Source organism: Pezoporus wallicus, unplaced genomic scaffold (assembly GCF_028554395.1).
Source record: "Pezoporus wallicus isolate ANWC-B61680 ecotype Strahan unplaced genomic scaffold, APGP_CSIRO_Pwel_v1 contig_8057, whole genome shotgun sequence".
Taxonomy (NCBI): Eukaryota; Metazoa; Chordata; class Aves; order Psittaciformes; family Psittacidae; genus Pezoporus; species Pezoporus wallicus.
The window spans coordinates 2534521-2556675 of NW_026637044.1; the positions used below are offsets into that span (position 1 = coordinate 2534521).

General features: G+C 45.3%; 1 protein-coding gene across 1 annotated transcript in view; it reads left to right on the plus strand.

The window, feature by feature from the left end:
* WNT3A (Wnt family member 3A) overlaps nt 1-20802 on the plus strand; it is an 87183-nt gene extending 66381 nt beyond the window's left edge. The window contains exons 3-4 of the mRNA XM_057402794.1: nt 16716-16981; nt 19556-20802. Coding sequence (XP_057258777.1) covers nt 16716-16981; nt 19556-20035 — 746 coding nt within the window. The 3' untranslated portion in view covers nt 20036-20802. The remainder of the gene's footprint in view (nt 1-16715; nt 16982-19555) is intronic.
* The last annotated feature ends 1353 nt before the right edge of the window (nt 20803-22155 follow it).

Sequence of the window (22155 nt, forward strand, 5' to 3'; positions counted from 1 at the left end):
TGGAGCAGGGGCTGAGCCTGCCAGTTCATCTAAATGCCAGTTTCATGCAAAATAACAAAAAAGGAAGGTTTCTCATTAGAAAAAGTAAGCTTTTTTTAAGAAAAAAAAAATATTCCTAGGCCAAGATGCACCCCTAATTTCACTGGGTTCAATTTTATGCTGCTTCCACTGAATTAGATAACAGTTATTCTGATTTATACCAAACAAAGAGGAGAATCAAGTTCATTGCTTTTCAGCAGATAGCCAAGATATATTTCTTAGTTCACCCAATTTATTCAGTAACTGATTTTCAAAGACATTTCCTAAGGGTTCTTGTTTGTTCTCTTTTTTTTTTTTTCTGCACTTTACATATCATCTGTCCCCACTCATCACACAGGGCAGCAGCAGTTTTGCCATCAAGGGAGCTTACATTTAACAGAAAGAGAGGAATCTTTAGCAGCTCCCATCTCAAGAGACTGCAGGATACATAGCTTTGATTTTGTTGCTGTAAGATAGCCAGGGATGAAAGCAATGTGCACTGTCAGTAAACCCTTTGGGTACTGGGTTCCTCCAGCAGTTTGGCAAATGCTTTCCACTCCTGTCACCAAGGACAGTGTAGGCAGAACAGGTCATTACCTTTCCTTCTCTCCAAGTTAATATGCTGGATAAGGAGCTGTGAGTTGTTCCCACCAACTCTAAAGTGCATACACACATAGCCATGGGGTGTGGATACTCTTTAAGAACCTGTAGCAGAGCAACAGATGCAAAATCAGGAATAACATCATGTCCAGTTGCTAAATACAAAGGCAGGACTGACATAAGAGCAAACAGGCATTTGGTGAATTAAAAGCAGCAAAATTGAGAAGTATAAGATGGAATTTCAAGTTTTCTTGCAATCAGATTGGTCAAGCTCTGGAAAAGCTTCATAATGTGAAAGAGAAGAAGCAAAAACACCTTAATGACATACAGTCTGAAGAAGGGAATGCTTCATCAAAGGGAATGTTATCATCTGACTTAAAATGAGTGAACCCAGAGAGAAAGATTGAAGCTGGATCGAAACACACAGCACCTGCCTCTTCTTTCCACTCACTCACAGCCCCTGTCTCTCCTCAGAAAGAATCCAATTCCTGCCTGAAGGTTATTCACATTCTGGGTGCCCACTGTTTTCCTTGCTTGGGAGGGCAAAACCCATCTGCAGTTCAGACTGGAAGAGATCATCTCCATAGAGATCGCATCTCTGCACACCTCCAGCTCTGCTCACCATGAGGGCTGATGAGTGTATGGCAGGGAGCTAGGAGAGAAAACTCCATCTCCGTAATTAGGTAGGTGGGCATTATTCAAGCTTAATAAAACTGGGCAAAATAAGGTAAGCATAAGATTAATGAAATTGGCTTATGAGTACAAATGATGACTACTTGAGAAAGTTGTCTGGAGGTGTTTGGTACCCTTTCCTTCTACAACAGGATTTATTCTTTTTCAGGTCAAGTAGCTATCTCATGCTGTAACAACTGTGCTGTTGTTGAGATTACAGGAGGGACCAAATAGCAGTAGGACAACCGAGTCTTGCCAACATCTATCTACAATTTTGAAATTGTTTTGGGGTCACTGGTTCAAAAATCTGTGGGACTTAGTGAGGAGCAGAAATTATCATGTCTGGGAGCTTCCTGGTGGGCACCGGAAACCCCAGACCATTCTCCTAACACAGGTTGGATGTTCCAGTTGAAGACAGCTCACTCCTTGTGCTGGCTCCTTGTCCTTGCAGTAAGAGCACATGGCACTTGACCACAGCACAGGATGAGACCTGCTTGTCACTTGCTTCGCCAGCGTGGGCACAGGCACATGGGTGGACAGTTGTCTATGACGAGTAGCCCATTGACTTTGGTGGGAGCAGGGTAGACACTGTGTGTGTGAGAGCTTCACTGTTTTAAATCACAAGTAGATAAAAATTATGGCTATTTCATTGCTGATAGTATTTTTTAACCCGTGTCTATCATTTGACAGTGAAGCTGATGGACAACTTCCATTTATTTCATTTCTGCAGTCTTATATTTATCAAGAACTCAAGTTCTTTGTCTTATTCCGGGTATGAGAGATTGCCAGGTGTCTAGCCAAATATTCACCTTCCATGTTTTTGCCCAGCTTCCCAAATCAAACTGATGACATTTTCAGTCCAGCAGGATGACAGGCTAGCTCTTTGTGGAAGCTAAATGAGATGTTATTAGGACATACATGAAGTAGAAGATGAGGTCTACTTTGAAAGAATTTTGGTGCAGATCCATTTCTCCAGCTTTTAAGTACTAGGACTAATTTCTTCATGTCTGGGACCAATATCAGGCTCATAACCAGTTCACAGACTTGTCTTAGCCATACTGTCAGTGCACAATGGTGTATGAAGGGATATCTTTATTTTTTTCACTTTTTCTGCTGTCATCAGTCTGACTGTGTCTTTCTAGGATTGAAAGACTGAAAGGAAGGCCTCTTTAAACGTGACTGTTGGTCTTAAGAACTGCTGCAAATGCTTGGCCAAGAAAGGTCTATTCATGACAAAGTTTGGGGTCTGAATCCACTTGGCCAGCAGACGTGTTGATAGAGGGTATAGCTATTTCCTCAGAAAAGAGTGGTGTAGTTCAGTCCTTGAGGTCACTATTTTGGTTGGATTAGCCAGTAAATTTATTAGTTTGCCCAACCTTAGAAGATATGCTCGTTGCTGTAGTGTCCTGACATGCACTCTCTCCTTTTCGGACAAGTACAGAACTGAATGCAACTTTAGACAAGTGTTCAATATATTTGGCTCCCTTTTTCACTTGCAAATTATGCAAGAGCTTCAACTATAATCAGAATATCTGTCATCCAGAGCTTATCTGCTGGCTTACAATTGCTTGTAAATCATTCAGTCTGTGTCCGGGGCTTTGCAGTTTTCTTATTCCTCTCTGTCTAAATAGATCTGCAAAGCCCCAGTGCTTTTGCAGGTAGCTGTGTCCTTAAGTGCTTGGGATTAGAAAGCAAGAAGATAATGATTGTTCTCCATTTCACAGGTGGGCAACTGGGGCAGAGGTAGAGCAGATGAGCTGCTAGAAAGTTATGCTGTTTAGGACAGAGCCTCTTCTCCCTCAGGAACCACATATCCAGCCTCTAAACCATGCTTCCTCTTATGAGCTATTTATAAAAAGTGGCTTTAATGCTTTGGGAATGGCATAAAACTTTTCTGCCTCCTCAACTGGTGAAACTGAAACCCACAGGAAAGAAAAAAGATTGCCAAAGCCTGCTGCAGGAGGACGAGCAGCTCCCTGCAGCTCCCCCAGCGCCCAAAAACCCCTCCCTTCTCCAAATCAAGCCTGTAAAGCAAAAACTTCTGCAAGCCAAAAAATTGCTTAATTGCCTCAAATTGATTCCATGGTTTTATTAAGATATTTTCCCAGCTCTATTATGGTTAATTATTTGTATTACAGTAGACTCTGAGGCCCCAAGCAGAGATCAGGGCCCCATTGTGCTAAATACTGTACAAGCACATAATAACAAAATCACTCCTTGCCCCAGATAGCTTACAATTACATGGAGAGCTGCAGTGGAAACATACCACAGCTCATATGAACACCTTTTAAGGGAGGCTAACATTGACAAAGGGTCCCTAGTGAGACCCTGGGCTGCTTTCATTGTGCATGCTCCCTGCAGCCCTGCTGTTCTTGCTGGATCCTGGTGGGAAAAAGTTTAGGGAGAATATTGACATACAACCAACAGAGGAAGACCCAGACAGCCCAAGAGTTCAGAATGGGAAAGGTGGGGGGGGGGGAGGGAATAAAGAAGAGGGAAGAAAAGTGGGGAAATGAAAACAGGTTCCTGTCCTGCTTTCCCCTTCACCTTTTGTGTGTGCTTGGAAGCTCGGCTGCAGAAGGTTCATGAGGGACCTTTTTTTCCCTGGGGATTTCCAGCCTCATTTTTCAGACGTAAAGTGTTCATCTGTTTGGGTAAAAGTTAAGAGAAGCACCCAGCTTTCAGATAGTCTTTCAGAGACTCCGGACCCACTGCTGCTGTCTTCCTTTACTTCCCAACCTGCTTGAGGAAGAGGAGCAGAAATGCAAAAAAGGAGCCCTGAGCTTCTCCTTCCTTCCACCCCAGCTGAATCTCTGTGGCTGCATCTCGCTCATGCATGGGAGATGTTGTTCGTCAAGGGGTCAGCACTGGGAGAGGTTTTCCATACCTGCAAGTGAGTGGGGAGAGTTTTGAGACCTCAAAGCCTTGCTGGAGGTGATGCTCGGGGCGGGCAACATGGATGAACAGCCAGCTGCTAATGCAACTAAGGGTATTGCTTCTATCCCAGTGCTGCTGAGCTCAGGGTGACACTTTGGGGATGCTCAGGAGGTGCCTTACAGAGACTCTGCACTTCTCTGCATTGCCCACCTCTGTCTTGTTCATTTCCCTGTGTCAGAACCCAGGGTTGAGAGGATGAAAAAGGCAGCAAACTGTAGCCCAAAACCAGGGGAAAATCCAGTTGTTTCCAAACACTAAACTCAGGACTCAAGCAGAGCAAGTATCTCTGGAGGTAACGCAGTGTCTGTGTCTGTGTGTGTGTGTGTCTGTGTAAAACGGTCTTGCGGAATCCCCCAGCTTTAGCAGGGCTTTGAAAAAGATCTGGGTGGTGATTCAAAATCCAGGTTATGACCTGTGACCTTTGGATGAGAAATTGTTGCCATTTAGGATGTGTTAGGAGGTCCATCCTTTTCATCAAATGCGTGTTTCTTCTTGCTGCGGGAGGCAATCACACCGGTATATCATTAACTCGCAGAAAAGGAGGCTGTAAAAGAAGTTGATGGGGGACCTTAGCCCACACCCTGCTGGGGTCTGCTCAGAGCACAATATCCCAGCGACCATGAGATTAAGCTAAAGAGAAAAGTGAAAATGCTTTTCAGGATTCACACGCCCTTTAGATTGTTTTATTAAACCATTTGAATAGGGATTTCCCTTTCGGCGGACAACAGGGCCCGGCCAATGCATAGTTCTAGGTTGCTATGACTTAGTTGGTGCTGGCTAATCACAAGTGAGGGCAAATTTCATATAAAATATCTCGGGCCATTGTCAACCTAATGCAGCGTGACAGTGCCAGCACAAAGGGGGATTCATTCACCCCAGCAGGTAATAAGGACGATTTGCCATACCAACCAGGCAGTCTCGAGGGGGGCTGTCAAATACGATCAGAGCAGTGAAATGGAGCCTCACATTCCATTCTCAGGTGGGCGAAGGCGATCCTTTTGTTCGACCATGTTGCTTCTGATAACAGAATACAATTATATTTTTTTTTTCCCCTTCCCTGTATGCTGTTGACCAGCGGGGCTATTTTGCATAGCAGTCTTTGGGGTTTGCCTTTTTTTCTTCCCTTGCCTTTTTTTTTCAAGGACAGAAGGGACCCCAATGATCATTTAACCTGGAACGCGCGCTGGAGAATTTCATCCCAGTCCTTCCCCCTCCTTTGCTACCTTCCCCTTTCATTAAGGACTTGGTCCTGCCACAATGAACATGCTGTATCTCTGATAATAACCCCCAATTGGCACACAGTTTCCTTTTGTCTAGAGCCTTCCAGGGACATCAGGCCATTAGGGAGAAGAGAGGCTGGGGGCAATTTGTGGCGGTTCGAAGAACTGAGAGGACCATACTGTTTCAGTCTTCAAGATGGCTATGAAATATTCAAAAGAAGGCATCTACAGGATGGTGGGAGGGAAGATCTAACGCCGAGTGTTTCACACATGACCAACAGAAAGACTGATAAAACCTGCTTTCATTAAGCAGGGTAGGTAAGGAGACATACACCATACACGGTAATGATTAGATCGACAGAGAGATAGGGTGATAGAGGGAGAGATAGAGGGATGTTTGCTTTGCAGGTATCAGACATGGGTTACTGATACCAGACCTTCCTGCTGATTTGCCTATCTTGGGGGTCTGGTTACCTGCGATCACCTGGGGTTATTTTGACAGTAGGTAATTAGCAAGAACATTCCAGCCCTTGACCCACCCTCAGCTCACAGGAGGGCTCTGAGGGCAGCAGGGAGCACAGGCCCCACTCCCAGTACCATGCACAAGGCTCCCAGGCTGCTCCAGTGTCTGACAATCTGGCTCTACCTGTTTCAAGTAGAGCCCGAAAGGTTTGTGAGCGCCACTCTGGAGGCTGCAACTCTGTCGTGTTGGGTGCAACAATAACCATAAGCAACCAGCAGAAGAAAAGTGGTAAAAAAAAATAATAAAAAATGGAATCATTCAGATGTTTCAGGGAAACTTGGCCTTCAGGGTTTTACAAACTGTGTTAATCCAACCTCCTTCAATCCAACATTTCCTCTTATCTGTATCACCTTCATGTTCCCTGGCAGGAATTGCCCATTTAATAATTTCCCTCCAATGATCTGAATCACAGCTAATCTGATCAAATGTCTTTTTAGGGCCTTTCATCTTCCCAGGGATGTGTTGACACTAGCATGCTGGTTCAGAGGAAACGAGAACTCAATCAGAACTTCGTTCAAAACACAGATGGGACCCAAACCTAACCTTTCCTTTAAGATATGCAAAAGTGTGGTTAGCTTCTTGTTATTATGCTTTGCATTTGCATAAGTCTTTGCATTTAGGGGCTTGATTTTTAAAAGGATAAAAAAGTCAAACAAACCCCGGAGCTGGATTTTGATGAGAAACAGTGCAGAATCAGCTGGGCATGGAGTTGGTATGGCTTTCTGTGAAGAAGGGCACAGATTGAGGCATCACACAGACCCCAGCGTGGATCCACAGGGCAGCTACTGGCTAGCATCAGTTGCTGCAGTGTGGGTTCTGCGAAGCTTGCTCTTGGAGCCATCCCTAGTCCATTTCAGGGTTAAACCTGAAAGCCTTGATTACCTGCAGTCCCAAGAACTGCTTTTTTGCAAAGCAGGCTTCCCCAGACATAGAAATTAACCCACTTCGGAAATGCTGCTAAAAACTAGGGGACCTGAGACAAGCCTACACACCAAACAATGGCAGGAGACCTTTGGGTTTCATGGTTGTATTGGCTCCAAATAATTCAGAGCAGTGAGTAAATTTATACTGAGACTTGTGGTCTTACAGATGGATCTTTGAGGAATGGACTTAGTGCCACAACTTGCACCTCTCCACCTTTCCTAATGGATAGGAGGCATATAACTGAATAACAGTTGTGGTATAATGATGCCCCTGTAAGGGGTAAGGGAGTAATTAAGGAATCTTTGATGCCAGACCAGGAGATGCTGCAGGTGACCAACATGTTGAGGTTGGTGAGGGTAGGTCAGGGGAAATACAAGCAATGGAAACAGGGACCTCTCCTTAGAGGAGCTGAAGGAGGCTTGAGGCTGAGCCAGAGAGCTTATGTAAAAAACTTTCAGTTGGTTTATCTGATATGGGATCCTCTATTGCTACAATTGAGATGAATGTGGTGAAACTGAAGCTCGTCTGCCTCCAAGGCTGCCAGTGCCAATATTTGGTTTCCAACATTCCCAGTATTTTCCCCACAAGCAATGTCATCCTTACAGCAACCACGACACCTTTGTGATCCTCCTCTTCCTCCTCCTCTACGATGGGAACAACGCTTGTTCCTCTCCAGCACTTGGGCAACGTTTATGCAGCATGATGGATCTGTCAGCTGGTATGTGCCAAAGGGTTCCCTGTTCTCCGTCTTCACCTGGTGCCATGCCAATATTTAATAGTTCTGATTGGCAAATGATTTGCTTCTTTGTGATCACAAAACAAAACAAAAAAAAAAGCCTTTTTAATGTTTCTCCCCACCTTCCCTCTGGGGGAAATATGTCCCATGCTCTGAGATGTGCAGTTCTGGTGTCCTCAAGATAAAAAGGACATGGAACTGTTGGAACAAGTCCAGAGGAGGGCCACAAGGATGATCAGGGGACTGGAGCACCTCCCATATGAAGACAGGATGAGGAAGCTGGGGCTGTTCAGCCTGGAGAAGAGAAGGCTGCGTGGAGACCTCATAGCAGCCTTCCAGTATCTGAAGGGGGCCTATGGGGATGCTGGGGAGGGACTCTTCATTAGAAACTGTAGTGATAGGATAAGGTGTAATGGGTTAAAACTTAAACAGGGGAAGTTTAGGTTGGATATAAGAAGGAAATTCTTTCCTGTTAGGGTGGTGAGGCACTGGAATAGGTTGCCCAGGGAGGTTGTGAATGCTCCATCCCTGGCAGAGTTCAATACCAGGTTGGATGAGGCCTTGGGTGATATGGTTTAGTGTGAGGTGTCCCTGCCCACGGCAGGGGGGTTGGAACTAGATGATCTTAAGGTCCTTTCCAACCCTAACGATTCTATGATTCTATGTGATCCACCATTTCATAGAACCATAGAATGGTTTGGATTGGAAGGAACTTTTAAAGGTCATCTACTTCCAACTCCTCTCTAATGAGCAGGGACATCTTCCACTAGACCAGGTTGCTCAGAGCCCTGTCCAACCAGGCCTTGAAACCTATCAGGGATGTGGCATCTACCACCTCTCTGGGCAACCTGTGCTAGTGCCTCACCATACTCACTGTAAAAAATTTCTGTCTTACATCTAGTCTAAATCTACCCTTTTTTAGTTTAAACCATTACTCCTTGTTCTGTCACTACAGGTAATACTAAAAGGTCTGTCCCCATCTTTTTATTAAGCCCCTATTAGTGCAAATTGCATCACAAAATGGAGGACATCATCCCCATGTCCTGAACCCGTGTTTTTTGACTTTGAGGGATCTGCTGTTTGGCAAGTTTAGCACAGAGGCCACCTGGGCTGATGGACTGGAGTATCTTCTGCTGGTATGTGGGATAATCAAGGCCATGTTGCTTCAGGTGGTCCTTACTTATCCTACACACAGATTTCAGGGCCAGCAGGCAATGCCGTTCATGTTAATATAATCCAATAGTGATGTCTGCATATGTTTTTACAGCTCCTGTGAGCTCTGACTCATCAGTCCCATTGGATTTCACTTCTGCTATTCAGAAAGTAGCTGTGCCTCCAAGGCTGTCAGTGTGAGCCTAAAAAAGCCCACTTCTCCTGGGGGTCAGCATCTTCTTAACAACTGTTGAGGCTTTGGCCCAAGGTAGCTCTGAAAGCTACACTTCAGAACTGAGACCTTCCTCCAGCCTTGGCTTCAGTGCAGTTGCAAATAAGGACAGGCACTGACTTACACAATCACTGACTTTCATACCATCAATGCTTCAGCTCCTGCACCCATGATGAGGAGCATTTGACATTAGTTTTATATAGCATCCTTCTTTTTCATTCAAACTTGTACAACATGGTGTTTCATTCAAGCCCTTCTGGTTTAGCTTTCACCATGGAGGTGTTTACGGGTGACCCTCTTCACAAAAAAACAGCACGGCTCTCTTCCCACTTCTTGGTAAGGTGTCTCTCCTGATGAAGTCAAGGAGGAAATCACAGTGAGCTGGTGGCAGCTGAGTAGTCCTCTTTATACTGCAGTTGAAAACAAAATTCAGCCTCACCTGAGACAAAGACTGGGCTTCCAAAACTCTCAAAGCTCATTTCACTAATTCCTCATCACCTTCCGTCATTGAACAATGCCTTCCTCCCCTGCAACCCCAGTGATGTCTAACCTATAAATAGAACTCCAACCACAGCAACCAAAAGGGAAATGAGCCACTAGGATGGCCCCCCAGTGTAAGAGGCAGGGCTGTGTGGGCTCCAGATACCATCAGCACTACTGTGCCCTCAGTTTTATTTCCAGTTTCTTGGTTCTTTGGGTTTATTTAGGTTTCTGGTTTTTTTTAATGCAGTGTCAATGTAGTGTCAACTGCTGTACAAATTCTAACATGACAGCTATGGGTTTGTATCCCCTCGAGCCAAGAAGGGAATTGAAACCCTTCTTCACGCTCCCTGAGTACATGCCATAGCAGATGAATGTTGGAAAGACTTTACACCTTCCACCTCTCAAAGATGGATGTCTGGGTTTCTGAAGTAGCTGACACAACAGGTAGCTTTCTTTTCTCTTTCAGCTTTGCAAAATGAAGCTCAAAGAAAACAATGTCTCCTTCCTGCAGTCCTGCCAAGCAGATATATTTTCTTTATTTTGCCTCACTTGCCAAGTGACTCTTCCAAGAGCCCTCAAGAAGTCTGTGGTTCCAGAAATCCAAGGCTTACAGCCTCACTATTGCTGTGCCTTTTCTCGTGTGGAACAGGGAGTAGGACGCTCTACTTAAGAGCAGACCTGCTGATGATGGCTGGGAGGAGTGGCTAAGATGTGGAAACTCTTTCCGTCACTATCATACATCTCTAGTGTTTCACTCCAAGGGTTATGCTTCAAAAAGAATGGTGACAAGGTCCTGGACAGTAGAGGGCTGTTGGCAAGGGAGACTTGTCTCCACAGGACAAAGTCAGTAGATGTCCTGGAGACATTAAGGTTCCCTTTGCAGAGGAGTTTCTACACCTTCAGAAGGACCATCTAGGAAAGTGGCATGTTGAGTGGAAACCACTTAGAGCTTTCTTTTAAAGAGCAGTCAGTGGAAACAGTGGTGCTCCCTTTCTAAAATACCCCCTAGTTCTTCAAGCTGTAGTCCAGGACACAGGACTTGCAGCTTCAGCTCCCAGAACACCTGAAGGTGGGTTGTGTTGCCCTGTCCCAGGAGCCTGCTGTTACCACCAGGCCACTGTGCAGGGAGGAAGGGAAGAGTTAGGATGTCAAGAACAGGGACAACAGGGCTCAGTACTATGGTACAAAGGTGGTAAAAAAGGGACTGTAGCATGTTAAGACCAATATAAACCATTCTGTTCATCCTTCTACATCACCATAGTCCTTCCTCCCACATACCTGGGACATCTACCTGACCTGGGGTTAATAATTTAGTCATTCAGAGAAAGATTCAGGGAAAATAAGTCACTGTCTCGGCAGAACAACACATGAGAGAACGTTTCATATACTAGACAGTTGAGATATTTGTGTGATTATTCATCTGCCTTCCTCTTCCCACAACTTGATGACCCTCTGTTCATCTTTGGCACTTTCTGCCCACAATTCTGAAGACATCACTGAATTGCAGATTCAACATTGCACACTCCTGAGGAGATAAGCAGGATTGCCCTCAGGTGTATGGATAAGGAAGCAGAAGCACAGACAAAGGATTTGTCCAAAGTCATATAAAAATCCCCAAGAAAGCAGGAACTCAACTCTTAGGTCACCTCATCCTCAGGTTTTTGAATTCCCATATGATTACCGCTCGGCCATGTGTTTTTGCATCCCAAGATTTCTCTGATGCTGAGGCAGGGTGGTCAGAGGTCTTCTGCACAGGACATCCCTTGAGAAATTCAAGGCCAGGCTGGATGTTGTCCTAGGCAACCTGATCTCATTGAAGATGTCCCTTCGCATGGCGTGGGGGTTGGAGAGATGACCTTCAAAGATCCCTTCCAAACCAAACTGTTCTAGGATTCAGGCTCTCAGCTTCACACATCAGGCGCCTTAAGAAACAGTTTCCAGAAGCGACCAGGGACTTGAAGGACCTCTGCATTAGGAGGTGGCTACAAAGCATCCTTAGAGGACCTTTGTATGTCTCAGTACCTTTTCTGCTAATAGCCAACCCTCTCGAAAGGGTCCAGAAAAGGGTACCTCAAAGCACCAGCCATCCAAGGCTCTAAGCCCTGCAGGGAAACTCAGGACTAGGCAGAAATTAAACAATCTGAGGCCAGAGCTTTGGTGACCTTGTGCTGCACTGAAAACAAAGTGGTTAATATGCTCTTAAATCAACATCCCCATGAGGTATTATTCCCTATTAACCTTCTCTTGCCGGACGACTTTCCAGAAGCTCTCTTCAAGTCCTAACGAGCTGCTTGTCTCCTGCTACCAGAACCACCCAGAGAGGAATGAAGTGACCTGACAAATATACTGCACTTTCTTGTTATCTTTGCTAAGTCTCTTGCATTTTTATATGGCACCTTAATAACCCCTCATTTCCATTACAAGTGCATGCTTTCCTTCTGCTTATCTGTATCTCTATACACTCCTCCATTCCTGCAGCCACACTGCCCCCGGCTACAACCTGGGGAGCTCTTCGGAGCTCAGTGGGGTCAGGACTGCTTAGTAATCGGAGGACAGTCCTATAACTTAGGTGGCAGGACGTGATTCACGCGATGGCGCTCTTCCATCTGCGTCAATATTGAACTCGGTGCCTTAAGTTAGGGGTAGGAGATGTAAACCTAGTGCCCTAATTTCGTGGAGTCATTAAGAGATAGGCTGCAACTTTCTCAAGAGACAAACTCCTAACCTCAGTGCCCGAGGCCAGATCTCAGTTTCTTTGCTCTGCCTGCCTACATTCCCCAGGTAGTTACGATCAGATACAATGCTATTTGCTTCCTGTTGTGTGCTGTTAAGTGGTGGCTGCACTCCACCCCAGAGGTGGCTGCATTTCAAAAGCAGGGGAGTGATTACAACGTATACAGGCTGTAAAAGGCATTGCGCTCTTTCTGAGAAGAGAGCCGAGTATAATAGGTGCTTCTTAAGACAAATCCTATCAATAGCCACCTGGAGCTGTAGGCTTTCAGGAAGGACTAGCAACCCTCAAGAGTTTAGGTAACAGATTTGGGATTTAGGATTGGGTGTCCTCCTGGAACTGCTTGCTCAGCTTCCAAGTCCTGAAAAATGCAGAAATTCTGCAGACCCTCTTGCTGTTGTCTGAAGCTCCCTGGGCTTTGGTGAGCTCTGCAACTGTATGCACAGAGAAAGATCTCTGTTCTAAGCTAATGGCTCCTGCTGAAGCCCAGATGGAATCCATGACCTGTGGACGCCAAGGCTACCCATCTTAAACCCATCTAGGAGAAGGTTTTCTGCGCAAACACTGTGCGTATAGGTGCTTTCTTTTCAGTCGTAGCATGGCAAGGCACAGGGGCTCTCCGTGGCACTTGCAAACATCTATTCAACACCTATAGCACCTTCCCAAAGAGCCAAAGGCCTAGATCAGGTCTCTCTTCCTGAGCAGAGAAAGGGATGATTCCCAAGAGATGAGAGCTAACCTACCCAGGCAATGTGCTTTAGCCACTACGTCTGTCAGACAGAAGGGAGAAAAAGAATTGTAGAATATCAGAATCACAGAATTGCAGAATCATAGAATGGTTTGGGTTGGAAAGAATCTTCAGATCATCCAGTTCTTAACCCCTTGCCATGGACAGGGACATTTCCCACTAGACCAGGTTGCTCAAGGCCCCATTCAACCTGGCCTTGAACACTTCAGGGATGGAGCATTCACAGTTTCCTTGGGCGACCTGTGCCGTGACCTCACCATTCTCACCATAAGAAGAATCATATTCTTCTCCTGTCCATGGTGTAGCAGTGCATCAAAAATCAGCTTCAGTAACTCAGTTTCATCAGGACCCAAATTAAATGCCTCTATGCAAACACATGTAGCATGGGGAATAAACAAGAGGAGACAGAAATGTGCACACGCCTGTAGGGCTGTGATTTTATTGGTATCACACGAAAGTGGTGGGATGGCTGCTGTTACTGGAGTGTTAGAATGGAAGGATACAAGCTCTTCAGGAAGGACTGGTAGGGGAGACAAGAAAGAGTCATGTCAGTGACCAGCTGAAGTTCATGGAGCTTTACCTGGGCATGGATGAGGAGCCAATGGACATTGAATGTCCTGTGCTGATGAACAAGGAGCTCCTGGAGAAACTCCAGCAAAAAAAAAAGGAAGCTTACACAGTGTGGAAGCAAGGACAGGTAGCCTGAGAGGAATACAGAAAAAAATGTAAGAGCATCCAGGGTAGGAAAGGGTAGGAAAGCTGAAGACAGGATAGAATTAAATCTGGCCAGGGACATCAAGAGGAATGGGAAAAGATTCTATAAAAAGAAGATACATAAAAACAACTGAAGTCATCTACTTGGACTTGTGCAAAACATTTGACAATGTCCTACAAGACATCCCTTCTGTAAATTAGAGAGACATGGATTTGACAGACAGGCCACTTGGTGGATAAGGAACTGGCTGGATGGTCTCACTCAAATTGTTGCTGTCAGCAGCTCAACGTTCAAATAAAGATCAGTGACAAGAGGCATTCCTCAGGGGTTGGTGTTGGAACTGGCGATGTTCAACATCTTTGTGAATGACATGGACAGTGGAACTGAGCACCCTCAGCAAGTTTCCAATGACACCAAACTCTGTGGTGCAGTTGGCACACTGGAGGGAAGGGATGTCATCCGGAGAGACCTGGACACGCTGGAGAGGGGTGGCAGTGCCAGCATCATGGATTTCAACAAGGCCAAGTTCAATGTCCTACACTTGTGTTGGGGCAATCCTAAGCACAAACACTGGCTGGGGGAGACTGTATTGAGAGCAGCCTTGAGGAGAAGGACTTGGGGGTGTTGGTCAATATGGAGCTATTGGAGCAAATCCAGAGGAGACCACGAAGATGGTCCAAGGGCTGGAGCACCTCTGCAATGGGGACAGGCTGAGAGAGCTGGGCTTGTTCAGCCTGGAGAAGACAAGGCTCCAGGGAGACCTTACAGCATCTTCCAGTGCCTAAAAGGGCTGACAAGAAAGCTGGAGAAGGGCTTTTGACAATGGCCTGTAGGGACAGAACAAGGGGGAATGGCTTTAAAGGGAGATTTAGATGAGATGTGAGGAAGAAGTTCTTCCCTGTGAGGGTGGTGAGGCTCTGGCACAGGTTGCCCAGAGAAGCTGTGGCTGCCCCATCCCTGGCAGTGTTCAAGGCCAGGTTGGATGTAGCTTGGGGCAAACTGGTCTAGTGGAAGGTGACCCTGCCTGTGGCAGGGGGTTGGAACTGGGTGATCGTTAAGGTCTCTTCCAACCCAAACCATTCTATGATTCTATTAAAAGGTTCAAGATTACTTAAACCACAATAAGGGGAGATGGAAGGCATTCTCAGCTGTTATCTCATCAGTCACTATACCCTCTACCTACCTACCAGAGGGAAATGGCATTCATCCCACTAGCTTATCTGACTGGCTTCTATAAGCCTTCACAGACCGCAGGGGTGGTCATTAATGTCCTTGAAGACATCATGCAAAAATCCCCACCTCAGGAGTTGGTTTCTGGGTCCCAGCTGTGCTTAGGTAAGTGCAAGATGCCAAGTCCCCAGTCCTGTTAAAACCGGACTCATCTATTTATGCTCAAAAGTTGAGCTTTCAGACAGCTCATGAACGGCATCACCATTTGCAGGAAGCTAGGATACTCCAGGCTGGACAGATGCTGAACAAGGGCTTTTCAAAAACACATTTTGGAATTGAGGGTTCCTGCATTTTCCTTTTTTGGTTCTAGCCCTCAGTGTCTTACTAACCTCATGATGTGCATTGACAACATGTTCCAGGACATTGCTCATACCTTTGGCTTGTATGTTCATGCACATTATTTGATTTGCATATTGTTGTATTTGGTTCCCTTCCCAAAGCTAAGAGGTGCTGCACAAGTTCTTGCTTAAGCCTTCAATCCAGACGGGGCTGCTCTGCAAGCATGCAGTTTTGATTTCTCCCCAAGAACATGTTGGCTTTTAGGCTTGGCGTGTTAAATTGTCTTAATGTTAGTAAAGCCTGGAAGCATCTAGATGGTAAAGATTAAGACAAAATGTCCAGAGAAAGCTCAGATCAGCAAAATACGGAGCAGAAAAGGTTTGAGCGGTTTCGAGTAGGCACCTCATCAGCTGATGAAAAGCTCAGTAGAAGCTGGTGAAGCTGCATCAGCTGCAAACTTGATAATTCCCCTGCATGGATTCATTCAATATTTCAGCACTGTCCTAGATCAATCATCTGAAAGGTATCATTGACAAAATGCTTTCTTGGTTTATAGGTGCAAGGTGAGCTCGTGTGGGAGACAGTATAGGAGGTTAAGAGAGGCCTGTTATGAGAATCTTTGTGTCTTCTTAGAATTGCCTCAAGGGTTTGAGAATATCCCTGTTCATTTTAAAAGTGTCATTTTGCTGAATCCAAGAAGCATTCAGTAGTGTTTTCTGAGGTGTTGTGTGGAACTGTCATTTCTAGTGAGTGAAGAAACATACTGAGACCAAAACTGGAGGGGAATCAATTCATTTCCAGTCCCCTTGGTAGGGGCCTTAATTAGGCAAGTGAGCAAAACTTTCTATAGATGTAATGTGCCACATATTAAACACTGCCTGTAAGTGAGCTTAAGAAAAAGAAGGTGGTCTCAGGATGGAGTGTGAGGACAATGTTTAGTTTATATAGTGTAGTTTGGGAAGTATCTGGCCATCCTGGTATTTTCCTACCTTCAAGCCATCAGAAGCTCTCCTAGCTGAGGAGGAGGAAGTGCTTTACCTGATTCAGGTCCTACCACTAATGATGGAGGCTATAAATACGTGCGGACATGCATTTTCCATGTTGTAAGAACATAGGTCAAATTCTGTGCATCTGAAGCCAAGACTGCAGCTCAGGATATGGCTACATGATGCATAGCCTGCAAAGTACCATATAGCATATTATGCACACTGCCTGAAAGTCAGGTTTGCACTGTTTTTTCTTTTGCCATGGCCCTATCTTAAGACCTCAGGATGACCTCAGTCAAAACTGCTTGGCTGACCTCAGTGGTCTTGAATCAAGCCTGGTCCTGTCTACACAGGAGTTTATTTCCTAGTATACAAAAACATCTTTGGAGTAGGTCCAAGCAGGACCACAGGAAAAAGGAGAGTTTTTTGGCCTTCTGCCATGCCCTCAAGGGAAGGTGTTCACAGGGCTGATCAAAGCCATGTGTGGTCCCTTCACTGGCCACTATTCATTGATTTCTCTCTTTCACAGCTACCAGGGAATCAGCCTTTGTCCATGCCATTGCCTCTGCTGGAGTGGCTTTTGCGGTGACCAGATCCTGCGCCGAGGGCTCGGCCACCATCTGCGGCTGTGACACCCGCCACAAGGGCTCTCCAGGGGAAGGCTGGAAATGGGGGGGCTGCAGCGAGGACGTGGAGTTTGGGAGCATGGTGTCTCGGGAGTTTGCAGATGCCCGAGAGAACAGACCAGATGCTCGGTCAGCCATGAACAGGCACAACAATGAAGCTGGAAGGACCGTAAGGATATTTAGTTTCATCTTTCTCAGTCTCCCATTAATCTTTTCTTACCTGCCATAATGAACACTGGGAGGGAATTGAGGGGAATAACCAAACATAAATCTGAGCAGTTTTACACCATGAAATGATGTAGTGATAAGAGAAAGGGACATGACTTTAAACTAGAACAGGGTATGTTTAGAATAGATATTATGAAGTTCTTCCCTGTGAGGGTGGTGAGGCCCTGCACAGGTTGCTCAGAGAAACTGTGGCTGCCCCACCCCTGGCAGTGTTCAAGGCCAGGTTGGATGGGGCTTGGAACAACCTGGTCTGGTGGAAGGTGTCCCTGCCCAATGGCAGGGGTTTGGAACTGAATGAGCTTTAAGGTCCATTCTAACCCAAACCATTCTGTTATTCTATGATACCTGTACCATGATAGTTCTTGTCAGGGAGGTGACCAAAGTACCTGATCTATGAAAGCTTTAAGTAAATTCACCCACCTAGATGTAAATGTCTACCTTGGAGTCAGTTGTCCAGACCTCTTTTACAGAAAATGGATGAAGATAGACAGGTATAGGATGTGATTTCATCTCAGCTCGAAGAAGAAATTTGAAATAGCTCAGTTAATGATGCCTGAACTGTGCCCGTTCCCCTCCACTGGAAGGTGGGTTGTACAGCCAAAGATGTCTGTTCTGTAGACATTTGAAGTTAAATGTGATAGACCAAGGTTTATGGGGATGTTTCAGTTGCTTAAACAAATTCATTTTAGTATAAACTGAGATATCCTGAAGTATCCAGCCTTTCCTTGGGCTGCTACTGGGAAAGACTGTGTGTGTCCTGCAGGACCTCTGCCATCTCATGACAGATAGATACCTTAAACACACCTGGAGCTCACAAATGGCACTAGATGCATGTGAACAGCTGTCCTCACACAGGCTAGGACTTTGGTGTGAGCTCCTCAGGTGGATACTGTCAAACCCTGGTGGAGTTACCCCACCTCACACCACAGCAGAGAAGGTCTGAAATAAGGAATTCAACTTTTTAAAATTAAATACCACTAGAAACAAAAAACTGCCTGCAATGTAGGTGACTACAAGCAATGATGTGGTTTCCTCCAGCACTTGCCCAAATTCTCCCAGGTACCCCAAGGTATCGTGCATTGCTGGGATAGATAATGAGACCAATAGGACTGTGGAGAAGGTGGGTAGAGTGGAAAGGAGGGATTTGCCTTTAAGTGAGAGCCCTTGGAAAATCTGAGCTTTGAGCAAACAGCCCTGTGATCACGAGCCTTCAGAAGTCTATTTACTGTAAGTCTTGTTACTTGACACTGAGATACTTTGGGACATTTTACAGATGTCAAAGATTAGAGAGATGTCACACCATTATCTGAAATCCTCCTGTTTTATAAAGCAACGGTGTTTTCCACTCTCAGTGGCAGCACTCACGGGGTAGCTCTTCCAGGCCTCCATACTCAAGCATTTCCAGCTAAACCTGAGCCATAGGCAATGTTTCATATTAGTTCCCATATAAACTCAAACCCTACCACTATGCCAGAAGCTTTGATTAAGTTCAGCATGATTATATGAACCAAACATTTTGTGGTTCTCTCTCATCACTAATTACAACCTCCTTTGCGGCGGGTTATACTCCGTAAATAACACAGGAAAGCACCTGGTGAACACCAAGGTGCTGATTCATGGCAAATCTTTTGGACTCAGGCTGGCACTAGTCTGTTCATGTACCTGGAAATTTGCTGATCAGTCTGAAAACGCAGATTATCAAGTAAGTTGCATAAAGCTGTCTCCCACCTCAGAATACTGGAGGGCAACACCTCTAGAAACCTTCAAACTAATTTCATAAGAGGTAATAGTAAACTTCGGGGATCAATAATCACCTTCCCATTTATTCCAGGACAATGTTTTATGTTGAAGTCTGAATCTTTCAAAATCAAAAGTTGGTCTCCTATTTCCTTTTTAATATGGTTTTATAAAAATCATAAACATGGCTTAAAAATAAAAATGCATTACTTTTCAGGTTTCTGAACACAGCCGCAGCAAGGCTAAAATCTTGTTTGCTTAAGAAAACATCAAACACATAAAGGATGCAATTCTGTGCTAGATGGTTAGGGCATTCCATATTTCTTTAGCTTCCAGTGGAATAGCTGTATTTTTAATTTATGAAGACATTGTTTTAGTAGGTTTGTGTGTTCTTCACTTCTCTGGTAGATGTGTCTGAACTGTGTTCTCAGGTGATCATGCTGCAATATTCGCACATGAACATTGATAAGATAGAAGTTAGTATGAAGAGAAATCTCTCTGGCCCTTAGTGAAAGCACTAATGCTTAAATTTGGGGTGGGAATCAGAGATATTCACAGAGAACAATAAAGCTGCAGAGGTTTTACCTGCCTTTGACCCAGCATCTGTGAAGGGCATCTTCAGGAGAATACAGTGATTTCTGTTCACAAGAGTGTAAATATATCTGTGAAAACACTGCAATTCTCTGGGAAATCCTGGCTAAATAACAGAATGTAATATATGTTTTGATTACAGGCTAATGTTTTCCTTCTTCTTTGCCTTTCCTCTCCTCTTTTTCAGTCTATTATTGAACTCATGCATCTTAAGTGCAAATGTCATGGCCTCTCAGGCAGCTGTGAAGTGAAGACCTGCTGGTGGTCTCAGCCAGACTTCAGGGTCATCGGTGACTACCTCAAGGACAAGTACGACAGCGCTTCTGAAATGGTGGTGGAAAAACATCGAGAATCCCGTGGCTGGGTCGAGACCCTCAGACCCAAATACAACTTTTTCAAGGCTCCAACTGAGAAGGACCTGGTTTACTACGAGAACTCACCAAACTTTTGTGAGCCCAACCCTGAGACAGGCTCCTTTGGAACCCGTGACAGGATCTGTAATGTCACTTCCCATGGGATTGATGGTTGTGACCTTTTGTGCTGCGGCCGTGGGCATAATACAAGGACTGAGAAACGGAAAGAGAAGTGCCACTGTATCTTCCACTGGTGCTGCTACGTTCGCTGCCAGGAGTGCATACGGGTCTATGATGTCCACACGTGCAAATAAAGCAGGCAAAACCCTTACTGGGCTCCAAGTGGAGAAACGGATTTGAGCCTACTTCCTCTGAGGTTGCAGACATGAGAGAAGGCTACTTTTTTGATATTAAAAGAATAAAAACTTTAAAAAAGGCTAAAACTGGTTGGATAGAATAGGTCTAATGACTTCTGGGCTATCCTGAGGTACACCTGGCAGTTACACAAGTTACGCCCCAACAATGCCTCCTGTAGGAGACAGAGGTTTTTCAACCAGCCAACAATACAGAGCTGGAAAGAAGAGCATTAGCAAAGGCATGGATTTGCTCTGCTCTCACCCACCTGAAGTGACTCGTGTGATTAAGTGTCCTTTGAAAGACTTGCATTTTCCTAAGTATCTCCTTTTCCCTCATCCAGACAGAGGCTGTGTTGGACAGCAGCTCCAGGATTTCTGAGATCTATCTGGCCAAATGGCCAGACTCTGTGTATAATATGAGCAACAACAAGAGCAAAAGAAATAAAAGTAGATAAATTCATAATAAAAAAATAAAATAATGCAAATACTCCTTTGCCCTGGAACCAGAGAAGTCTACAAATATATTATAGAGCTGTAGAGTGGGCAGCCTTTTCACATGAACTTCTTAGCATAGTAGCTTCTGTCAGATTTGACATAGAATTCAGTGACACCTGTAGAGAGCAGGAGAGGGAGAAGGAGAGGGAAAGAAAGAGAAAAAACTGCCAATGGTTTCCTTCAAATGCCCTGCTGGCACTCAGGTGATGTGCACGGTATGGAAAAGTTCATTGCCTGACTTGTGAAGTGAAAGGGACTCACTGTGTGTATTGAGAAGGAGACCACCCCACAGAGATGTTGCTCCAGCTGTTGCCTGGTACATGGTTCAACCAACGAGTCTTTCTTGGAAGCATGCAGTGCAGAGCAAGATCCCTGGGGTTGGACACTCACTGCTGGGCATACGATATCTCCTCAGCATCCCAGCTTGCTCCTGGAGAGGAGGAAAGGGAAAGTGTTCATCCCTTCCACCTCATTAGAAAATGCTGCCACCAAGAATGGAAAGTGCACTTAGTCCATCCTCTCTCTGCACCTCATGAAGGCTTCCCCCTGGCCACTTAGCAAAAGCCTTAGACCACAAATCTGTTGGGAACAAGACTCTGAAGGACTGCTTGTCACCTGCTAATTTACATGATGGTGAGCCAACGCACCACCACTGCACCCCACCAGCTGGAACAGTTTCAGACTTGAGCCAGATTTTGTCCAAACCTAATTTCTACAGCTATTCTCATCTCTAAAAGTGGCACAGACTAAACCGCACAAACCCCGGAGTCTGAAGCAGCCCAGAGTCCGGGCAAGTTTGGACACAGAGACAAATCCCAGCTTTGCAGTTCTGGCTCATCTCTGCTGTTCACCTCTGCCTGCCTGCCTTTGAATGCTGCTCTACTTCTGATTTCAGATCAGGATTGCCAGTTTACAGAAACAGCTCTCGCCTCCTCCATGGTCATCAGGGTTTCCTTCAGCCACGTGGGTATCAGGCATGAATCTCATCCCACCACCTTGGCATTTATAGCACTGTAACTCTCCTTGAGTTATTCCTGGTCAATGCTGGCATATAGAATTGTTACGAACCAAGCAAAAAGTAGTAGCCTGTTTAGCCTCAGATGCACTCGTCCTGCATTCTCTTTGCCTTACCTATACCTTTGGGTTCCTACTTTGGAAAAGGACAATGGATTGGTATTTTTAATTCCTCTTCAATACCAGAAAGGAAATGGGGCATGATCTAACACCCAGTGACCCATAAGAGTCTTTTCATCATGATATTGTAATGACTATTGGCTAGTTCGCACCTGCACATCTATGCAGAGGAATCAGAGAGCTCTGCTCTTACTGCATGCCAGCTTATTCCAGAGAATCAAAGCAGGGAGTATGCAGAGGAGGCAGGAAACAAACAGAGCTTAATCCCATCAGAGAGAAAACAGGAAGAAATTATGCCTCTAAGGGCTGACTCTGAGTCATGGCGTCTCCTGGGACTACTCCTAGGCTGGTGTAGTTTGTGCATCACCCATTTGTCTCAGGGCTGTGCCCAAGGGCACAAGCAAGCTTTGCTTATTGATGGAGGCACTTCTGTCAGTACTCTGCAAAAA